Source organism: Carex rostrata, chromosome 31 (genome assembly GCF_964058835.1).
Source record: "Carex rostrata chromosome 31, lpCarRost1.2, whole genome shotgun sequence".
Taxonomy (NCBI): domain Eukaryota; kingdom Viridiplantae; phylum Streptophyta; class Magnoliopsida; order Poales; family Cyperaceae; genus Carex; species Carex rostrata.
Window position 1 is genome coordinate 2,106,860 of NC_135948.1, and position 11,003 is coordinate 2,117,862.

General features: G+C 32.4%; 1 protein-coding gene across 1 annotated transcript; it reads right to left on the reverse strand.

Moving 5' to 3' along the window:
- Positions 1–5,442: 5,442 nt before the first annotated feature.
- On the reverse strand, positions 5,443–7,905 carry LOC144547663 (ACT domain-containing protein ACR8-like). The gene is made up of 4 exons (XM_078296358.1): positions 7,516–7,905; positions 6,643–7,434; positions 6,388–6,492; positions 5,443–6,297 (listed from the first exon to the last, which is right to left on the reverse strand). Exons 1-4 carry the CDS (start codon positions 7,630–7,632, stop codon positions 5,956–5,958), a joined length of 1,356 nt encoding a protein of 451 aa, XP_078152484.1. The 5' UTR covers positions 7,633–7,905; the 3' UTR covers positions 5,443–5,955.
- Positions 7,906–11,003: the final 3,098 nt, after the last annotated feature.

Below are 11,003 nucleotides of genomic sequence, written 5' to 3' on the forward strand. Positions count from 1 at the left end.
CCTTCGAAAGAAGATAGTAGGCTTGCTTAAAATAATGTCATGTATTTAGTCAAAAAGTTACACCAACCATTGTTTGACAGATTATAACTCTCCTATTTTTTTAATATATTTTTTTTTTGCAGACAAGACTTTTTTTTATGCTTTTTAGAATGTACGGTCGATTATAGTAGAACACTATCGTTTGAATTGAATGGAACATTCTTACATTCACCTATGTTAATTTAAAATATAGCTATCGACAGTCTGTCAGTAGCTATTACTAATTATTAATTGAATGAAACTTGTTGTTCAAATCACCCAAAAATATGCATTCCTTTGGAAATTAATGGACAAATTTGTTGGAAAGCATGCACATGGAAATGGAAGATGAAAATTCTGAGAGTAAATATAATATTATATTTCTAATCTCAATGATAAAAGTAAACTCTCACCTATTATGTTTTTTATTGTTTCATGTCTTCATGAAAACTTCTAGTAATATTTCTAGCTTATTTTTCTGATTTAATACAATATATAAAGTTATATGTGATTATACGAATCTATTATGGATTTATTGTGAAATTATTTGATAATTTTGACAATCATCAAAATGAGAAATAATGCTATTTGATGTCAGCAACTTTAAAATTTACAACCATGTATATTTGATAGTCTTTATTGAAAATCAAATTACACCAAATGCATTTGAACAAAAATACAACATTTTTTTAATTATGAAGTCTCTCTCCTTTCTATACAACAAAAATACATCAAATTACATCAAATTATCTCATATTCTCATGTAGTCTTTCTCCTTTCTAATTATGAAGAAATATTACAAAAAAATAAAAATAAAACATTTTTTATTGCGATCGATTTTGTTATTATAAAGTATATATATTCTTAAACAAAAACATTATTTTAATTTTATATTTCTATATTAAAAAAAGTCCATATCTTGAACTAATACACATTTTTATTAACCCTAAAATAATGCAAAAGATGGACTGATTTTATTATCTAATAATTTCAAGATTACATATTTTTGAAAAAAAAAATGATTATTTCAAACATACGGTATTTATATAACGTGTGTTCAGTTAATGTGTCACATATTAATTTTGTTTGCTTTCCGCTGGGAATTTCACCTAAACAGACACAACAAACAGGCAAAACATATAGAGGAACTGAGGAAGAATGCTTAAAGGAAGAAGGAAAAATATGTATTGGATATGTGAGAGCATTTTTCTCTACAAACAATTTTATTCACAAAATAAAAACTGTCCAATTATTTTATTCTTAATTTTCAAATTTTTAAACAAACAAATCGAAAAAATGTGCCTTATAATAAATTCTTGTCAAATTATTTTAAGACATGTCATCTTTTCGCTTTTTTGAAACAACCACATTACTTGTAAAATTATTTAATTCTTAATTTTTAAATTATTAAATAAAAATCTGAAAATGTGCCTTATAATAAATAGGAGGTGCTGGGGTTAACTGTTTACCTTTTTTTTTCCGATTTTTTTATTTATATCCAAAAAAATAATTAAATTTCAAAAAATAACCGAAGTTGAACGACATTTTGAAATCTACCCAAACTGGAAAAAAAATTTCCAGTAATTCAGTCCAAAACCGGAAAAAAAATTTCCGGTTTCAACATTCCAACAGCGGCTTCAAAAAAAAAAAAAAAAAAAAGAGAAACCGTAAAAAAATTTTCCGGTTTCAACATTCCAATAGCGGCTTCAAAAAAAAAAAAAAAAGAGAAACCGGAAAAATTTTCCCGGTTTCAACATTTTTTTCTTTTTTTCAGATTTTTTTATTTAAATAGAAATATTTATAAATTATTTATTTTTTGTATTGAAATATTAGAAATGTTTAATATATTTCTTTGAAAATATATGGAATACTATATAATTTGATTTATTAGAAAGACTGCTACAAATAACCCGGATCAACATTTTTCATGCTGGATTTTTTGCGGCTGTAAGAAAAATTAATATATTTATTTATGTGTTATTGGAAAAAAATAAAAATGCTTAGATTCTGAGTTATTGATCCCGGTTCAAAAGTCACTTCTAGGTAATCCAGAAAATATTGTGATCCATCTAGTACATTTAATTTATTAAAAGTTGTATCTATTTTGAGAATTCTTTTTGAAAAACAATCATTAAATAAATTCAAGTTTTTGTTTTTTTTTCAAAAATAGATACAACTTTTAATAAATTAAATGTACTAGATGGATCACAATATTTTCTGAATTACTTAGAAGTGACTTTTGAACCGGGATCAATAACTCAGAATCTAAGGATTTTTATTTTTTTCCAATAACACATAAATAAATATATTAATTTTTCTTACAGCCGCAAAAAATCCGGCATGAAAAATGTTGATCCGGGTTATTTGTAGCAGTCTTTCTAATAAATCAAATTATATAGTATTCCATATATTTTCAAAGAAATATATTAAACATTTCTAATATTTCAATACAAAAAATAAATAATTTATAAATATTTCTATTTAAATTTAAAAAAAATCTGAAAAAAAGAAAAAAATGTTGAAACCGGAAATTTTTTTTACGGTTTCTCTTTTTTTTTTTTTTTTTTTTTTGAAGCCGCTGTTGGAATGTTGAAACCGGAAATTTTTTTTCCGGTTTGGGTAGATTTCGAAATGTCGTTCAATTTTGGTTATTTTTTGAAATTTAATTATTTTTTTGGATATAAATAAAAAAATCGGTTTTTTTTTCCTCTTTCAATAATTATAAAGGAGAAGTGTGTAAAACGGGGCTTGCAAGGACATTTTATTAAAAAAAAATTAGGAGAAGGACAATTTATTTTAATTGTTCAAACGAAAAGGTAAAATGTAGAAAGCAATATTTTATGTAGAGAAGGTGGCGTGTTTAAAATTCGAATGAATCATTTATAAATATTTAGATGCATCTCATCTTTATATTAAAAATCAGTTAGGTGACAATATATGAATCGAGATTGGATCTCCAACTTTCTTTAACCCAAAAAAAAAAAAAAAAAATACTTGAATTTGTGTTTCTTCAACCTTCTATTGGCATGTGACTAGTGACACATATAGTCATATAGAATGCACGGGAATTTGAAGAACATATAATTAACCGATTTAATCGTCAAATCGCTTGTGCTGATTTGTTCGATGTGTGATTGTATTTTAATTCGTAGGTGGTTTACTTTAGGCACCTCATTAGGTGCTTTAGTTTAGGCACGTTTAGGCTAGCTTAATTTTAGACTAACACTTAGTTAGACCAGCTATTTAATACTTGTTTGGTGGAATAACTAAGGCTTAAAGCTCTTATTCCACTATTTAGAAATTAGAACCATAACTCTAGTCCTACATATACGCAGTACGCTCTCTATGTAGAAGATCAAGATGGACAACATTACTCAAAAGAACATTTTACATATATATATTAATTTAATTCAACAAAATTTCAGGCCAATCCACCAATCCATCTATATACTATCCTATATTAATTTTAAATAAGTTTATAAATAACAAATTGTGCATAGCTAATTTATGTTCATGTACTTGTCTAAATTTGGGTTGCTATGAAGAATATTGAGGCCTTCGTTGTGAAATTCATATAATGCTGTTAATTTCTGCAAACAAATAGTTCTGTGTGCTTACATATTTTGAAAAAAAAAAAAGTGATTTCACACATGTCTCATAATAAATGTGAGAATAAGAGAGCAAAAGAAGGGTCGTTATCAGTGGTTGATCTACCAACTTGTTCAGCTGCCCAAGCAAAGAGAAAAAGACACTTGAAAGCAATCTTGAACGACTGATAGATTTAGTAAAAGATCTCGTTCAATTGTCACATGGAGTTAGGTCTGTAGTTGTTGGTTTTTTAAATGTTTGAAGCCTTCCATTTAACCTATATAAAGTTTATGTAGAAACGGATAGGAGTGAATAATTTAATGTTAAACAATTTTATTTTGAGAAGGGTTTAAATAATTATATGTTTTGTGTTTCTATCATGTTTCTATATTTTTTTAATAACAAAACTTTTAAAATTTATATTTCAAAATAAAAGCATTAAATGTGATCTATTATTTTATATACACGCACATGAATTCTTTAACACTTTTCGGTTTTGTTTTTATATTAACCAATAAGTTAAAACATCAACGTCCAAAATTTATCCATATTAATATATTTTTGCAAATTCTTGATATCGATAAAACAAAGTAGTTGATATGAGCGTAATATTTTATCTGTGTGTAGAGAAAATGATATAGATCAAATCTAATAATTTATTTTGTTATTTGATTTTTAAATTTAAGTTGCTAATGTTTCATAAAATAGAGACATGATGGAGACACGAAAAATGAAGACATTTGAACTCTCTTATTTTAATTTATAAGAAACTTTAAAATATCAATGTATGTAAAAATTATAAGATTTAATGGATAGAATTATAAATTATCAATTTGTGAGGATCTTAGCTTATGTTTCTCACTTCCATTCGTTCTGAATTTTTTTCATAAAATGAGGATAAAATAAAGTTCACAAAGTTAGATTTAAATTTTATAAAGATAAAAGTTTTTTTTATGTATAAGGGTAGATAAAATTTTGTGAAAATAGTTTTAAATTTTTACTTGATAAAAGAAATCCAGAATAAGGATGATTATAAATTTGTGAAGTAGTGTTAAATTTTAAAATATTACAAAAGGACTTGGAGCAACTTGCAAGTTAGATGGTTCAGAGATGTAGAAAAGAAACATTTTTTGAAATGTTCAAGCAATGTTAAATCAAGGTTGGAAACATCGAAAGTAAAAAAGTAAACCAACCAATTGTAGCTCAAATGGTTTATGACAAGTAATCAGTAAGAAATTAAGTCTTGATCAAAGAAAAGTGCTAAATATAAATATATAAAAAAAGAACGCAAGTCAACAAGCCAGACTAACAATTTCAATTACGTGTTATCAAGGAAATAATAATAGCTTTTTGACAAAAGAAATAATAATAAAAATGGTTAAAAATGAAAAGCACCACTTACTGTAGCATCTGACTCGGTCCACTTTCTTTAATTGATGTGGAAAAGTATAAGAAGGTTGATTGACTCATGAACCAGTCTGAGGAACATTTTTAGCTTCTAGACAAATAAATATTTTAGAAAAAGTAGCACATCACCTTTATCAAGTAAATTAATTAAGAGAATGGATAACCGTTGGTTTGGAAATCTTAGGAATGTTTTTTTTATAAATCAATTAAAAATGAAAATTAAAAGTAAATTTATATGTAGTTTCATATCATGCTTATAATATTAAACTTTACATTTAAACTTTATTTTTAAAAATTATTAAAATTGTTAACATATTGTCAAATTTTCCCATCAATAAGTAATGCATAAGTACTAAATCCCTAGCAGGTGGTAACCGTATGAATAAAGAAAAGGATCTACAAAATTCCAGATGAAAGAGAGAGAAGAGCTAATTAAATGACTAGTCAAGGCATCAGTTACTTTCATTAATACTTTGTTATATGTACAAAGATACATCTAATATAATACAATCTACCTATCATCACCTATCTATACTTGTACGAAGGACACAAGAACACCGAATCAGAATCAAAATCTCAAATTTTAATTCTCCCAATTCTGATTCCGACCTTCGCGTTGATTCTAATAGCTTTTTCGTAGAAACCAAACAAAAGCTCTGCTTTGAATGTTTCCACTTAGGCCCTTTGCTATCCAAATTCTCCTTTCGTAACATTCCTTCGCTACTAAACTAAGCACCTAACCTTTTTCATCTTTCTATTTACAACCCTACACAACCTATATGTACATAAAAACCATCAAACATTTTATCTCCAGTCGTACTAAACTGAAGAAATCTATTGATTGTCTGTGCAGCACGAAACAGAAGCAATGGATATCTCCAGTATTCAAGACTGGATAGGTGTTTAATTTAAACATTTGCCTCCATATATGACTGGATTCAATCAGGCCCAAATTTTGAAGTTCTTCCACACAATTGACCCAATTGATAGCAAACCGGTACCGCCAGTACCGCCTTCATTGACCGCAGACCCAGCACAGTACCGGTGCCAGGGCTCCTCTTTCACTTTCAGATTCTCCCCGCCAATCCGTTGCACGACCGCATCAAGGATCTTCTGATCTGGCATGTGGCCCCATGCGTCAGTAACATAGAACACGTTCATGGCCATCTGTCCCTTGGTGCTGACATCAGCCCTAGTTACTGACAGTCCGTTCTCACGAAATGTTCGTGTCACAAAGGCAAGTAAGCCCGGCCGGTCTGCCGTGCACAGTTCGAGTCTCACCCCCTGGACAAATCAACGAACACCTTGTGAACATTTTGAAAATCAACGCAAAGTGCGATAAAGTTAATGTTTATAGAGTTAATTAATGCGAACCTCGGAGGATCTTCGTAGAATAGCAGCTCGGAGGCATTGGATCACGCGCTCTCGTTCGGCTTCTGAGCTTATAGGACTCCCATCTATATGTCTCATGTAAAATTCCTGAATAACCCCCAGAAAATGAAATATTAAATATTGCATCAAACAAAACGGATGTGGTAGTTATACTTAAAAAATAACAAATTGTTCCAAACCAAGAGGAGCAAATCGAAATTCACTCTTGGAAGTATGAAAACGGAACTTAGAAAGTACCTGATGCGCCAAATCACCGGTGGTGTCCACCGTGCCATGAAATACGACATACTCCATATCTGTCAAGGTGCAAACCACATCAAATAACAGCTTTGGTCTATCCCTACATTGCACCGTGACCACTGAGTAACCCCTCTTCTCCCCCCAATTCTCGACCAACACCACAGGGGCAGACGTTGATACCTCCTCCGTGCTCCACCTGTCATCCATCCCCTCGTAATCCCTATCAGCAAACATGATCTGATGCATCCTTCGATCAGCATCCGCGCCAAACCTTGCTGGGTATGAAACCTCAGTTAGCGGAACCCCACGAAGACCGTTAGTCCCTCTCAAAACATGCTTTAGCCGTGCCTGGATCCGATTTGCGGTTTGCTTGTCCTCAATTGGTGACCCTGATTTCTCATCCTTGACAGAGATAATAGCCCCAATCCGCCGGTTATGAGTCCAGACCTTCGCCTCCACCACACTGCAATTGAGATCAACTAGCACAGCAAACACCTCCGACAAGAGTCCCACCCGGTCTGATCCAGTCAGCTCGAGTGATGTCAAATGGTCGAGTACCTTGTGGTGCGGTAAGTCACATGTGGGGTCGAGTGTCAGACATCGTTCTATACATGAAATTAGGCGGGACGTGTCAGCAGTGATCTTGTGGCCTTGCCGGTCAGTGCAGTGGAACACATCCATGAACCACCTCCCATCGGATGAGATGTAACCCTTTTTGATGGAAAGATCCAAATCCGTTAAGGCCTGTAAGGCTTCTAGCAGAATCCCAAACTTACGAGCACTATCTACCTGTTGATTAGAGATAAGAGTTTAGGAAAGAAAAAAAATACGGTTATTTTTGTAAATATCCCCGCAAAAATAGGGAGTTACCTTAATAAGAGTGGCGGAGGGGGAAGTTACATTGTCGATCACAACGCGAGGGGTGTTCATACGATTAACGAAGATCTCATACTCGTCGAGTCGTGCTGCCGGTCGACTCCATGCCATTTCTCCTGCTTTCTTTACGGTGTGAATTTGAAATTTGAAATTTCGAAATGGTTTCGGAGGTTTTCGTGTGAATTAGCGAGCAGGGTACTGGAGGGGAGCGGTTCTATGGTGTACGGACACTCACCCTGGTTTTCCTTTGGCAAAACAGAATGACGGTATTCTCTCTCTCTTGATCTCTCGAGGTCTCTGGTTTCACTCTCTGTTTAATTTTGGGCGCTTCTATTTGGAGGTTGGAGACTTGGAATAAGAAGAGGATGACGAGCCTATGAGGGGACAGAGGGGTACAGCCAGGAGGTCGACAGTATTTTCAGAAAGTATTTAAAGGACCCGCACCCATGTATATACATACCGCATGGGAATAGCGAGGTATAACTATGAACTATCACATTCACATGCCGTGTGCAGGGATCACAGACTTTGCTTTATTTTATTTTTTCCCATCAGAAATTGAGCTGCTCTGTTTAAACTATAAAACGAATGGTATTTTGTTTTTTAGGGGAAATTTCTTTTACGCATATTGCAAGGAGTGTATTGAGATTATCAGAGTATAAATATTAAAGGACGAGTATATTGCAATATTAATTACGCATATTGAAAAAGTAAGATCTTGTTATTTTATTTCAAAAAAAGTTTACAACGGATAAATACATTTTATTCTTCCAATGATATTTTCGTCATTTTTTTTATTTATGTTATGAATGAGCATGTGACACTACTTCAGTGGATAAATATTATAAAGGCTTAATCCATTGATTCCTTTCACAAGAATTATAACTTATTATAAGGCTTAATATCAAATGGCTACAGTGATACTTATGCATCCCTCTGTTATTGATCCATAAGTGCATTATATTAAAATAAAGTATATCATACAATATAAAGAGTTTTCATAAATATTAAACTGAAGTTATAAATTCCAAGTGAGCTCTAATAATATTCAGAGAGACACATCAGTCGTATCAACTTTGTAATTAAGTTAACATTTACACGTGGAAACAGAGTCTCCGGTGATTTGAACTGGAGATAATCTGGGAATTTTTCTGATGCCAATTGCCAAACCATAGAAGCGGCCTAATTTTCGGTGGGAAGACAGAGAGGAAGTCCGACTTTGGTCAACTGCGCGAGGTGTAGGATGGACCGCATTCGCATGCCACGGAGGACTCATTCGCACCTGATAGCCTTTTTCTCTTGCTAGTGAATTGCTTGCTGCACACGACAGGCTGGATTTAAGCAACGGCAACATAAAAAGATTTACTTACCCAACACAAACCCAGATGGTTCACATGATACAAGTCCCTACCGACATTTTTATTTTTACCCATTTTTTAAAATATTTTAATAAAAATAACCAGAGTTTTGAAATTTTTTTAAAAATACCCAAACCGTCGAAAAAATCCACGGTTCCAAATTTAATTCCGGACCGTGAATTTTTTCCACGGTTCCGAATTAAAATTGGGGACCGTGGATTTTTTCCACAGTTTGAGTATTTTTTTAAAAAAATTCAAAACCCTAGTTATTTTTAGTAAAATATTTTTTTAAAAATGGGTAAAAATAAAAATGTCGGCAGTCCCTATAATAAATATTACACAAAAGCCTCTATTGAAATACGGACAGTATAATGTTTTAACAATATATGCAGTATAAATATTAAATAATTATTATTTTTGTTACTGAAGCTTCATTTCCAATTTCAAACAAATAAAATTCCTTAGGCAATCACAACTTTTAAGGTTTTATTATTTGTTTTTCAAATTTTGCAGCATTTAAACATGACAACTTTTAAATAATATCAAAATAAGAAATTACTTGTATTGAAGGAACAATTATTTGAATCGACAAACAATAAACATGGTATAATCTTTCATATCAGAACAATTATGTTTATAATCAAAATCCATAGCAAGATGTAAAGCTAAAAGCTTGAATAATAGGAGATAGTGATCATTTGTGGCCAATTTTATGAAAAAAAATTAATCCAAATAATCATGTGAAATGAAAATAAAAGATCTTGTTTCAATAAAACTCAATCGATATATATCATGTTCTATCAATTTTAACTTGACGAACTGCTTAAAGAAAATTTTGGCATTTTCATAATAATGAGAAGATATGGCAGCATAAGTTGTATATCTAGTAAAAAACAGCAAGTTATAGGATAATACTCGTGAACACCACAAATAGAAAAAAAAAATCTAAAATATGTTCCGTAGCAATTTAAAGATCTCTTAATAAAAGTTTCGTATTAAATTATAAAATTCATAAATCACAGTATCAACCCTTTTGATTAATAAAAGAGGGAAAATAATTTTGATTGCAAATTCTTGAGATAGTTTTGATGGAGGGTGCATTAGATAATTATATTTTGTCACAGGAGAGCAAATCCATGAACACTTTTTGTGGACATCTAGCGAAAATAAGAAATTGATTATTTATGGAAAAATTCGGTGGCGGTGCCGGGTGAAAGCACGAAGCATGGTGGGTCGGATACTCGCATGAATTGATTCCCCGACTATCCACGTGGCCTCCATTTGGGTCCACTGAAAACGCTCTTCTAGGATCCCGCATCATCTCCATTTCCTCCAACAGGAAGATTAGTATCTCCTAATTAAATCGTCCATTCCGTATTAAAAATGGAGAGGAAGGAGACAACTCGGATTATTTATGATCAACGTGTTCGAGCGGCCGGACTGTCATGGGCCTTCTTACTCCGTGCACCGCCCTGTGTCGGCTCGTCACGTATTAACCGTGAATAACATAAATACCTACTTACACTCGCAGTATTTACTAAAACTCACATAACGAATTGAGAAGACATCTCATTGGTTGGACGGCCTCACACGTAAAATTACATAACGAGAGTGGCACCTACGAGGAGTACAAACCGCGGGCAAACAAAACGGACTCCAAACAACTGGTCAGTGGTCAGTCAGTGGGTTAGTTGCCCGGAATAAAAATAACAATAAAATTATTTGTTCGAGGTATTGTACGGACACAGGACCTGTCAAAGAGGGGTAATTTGGTAAAATTAATTCGATGGTCCCTGCTCGGCTGCTCCCTAACTACTTGATTAGTTGGTGCCTTAAACTTGGTGTTTGCTTCCAGTCCAATTCGTGATGACTTCCTACCTTAAAGTCCTCGGTTGCTGACAGTCTGACACGTGGACAGTTGTAAGGCCGGGGAACTAGCAGAGATGCTCCAGTAATTGGTTAACTGGAGATCAGGGACTTAAACGAATAGATTCTTTCCTTGATTTTGATTTTCCAAGTACAGTACAATTATATGCCGCAGATTTAGGAGAGAAAAAAGAAAGAAAACATTATCCTGCATATTTGTAGTTTTCCAGCTGTTTGCACCAGTAACCAGTGTCAATG

Excerpts from the sequence above, each read along its gene's own strand:
- LOC144547663 (XM_078296358.1), bottom strand. The coding sequence starts at position 7,632 with ATGGCATGGAGTCGACCGGCAGCACGACTCGACGAGTATGAGATCTTC. Across the intron at positions 7,435-7,515 it reads CCTCCGCCACTCTTATTAAG|GTAGATAGTGCTCGTAAGTT; the intron begins GTAACTCCCTAT and ends TCTAATCAACAG. Across the intron at positions 6,493-6,642 it reads CCGGTGATTTGGCGCATCAG|GAATTTTACATGAGACATAT; the intron begins GTACTTTCTAAG and ends GGGGTTATTCAG.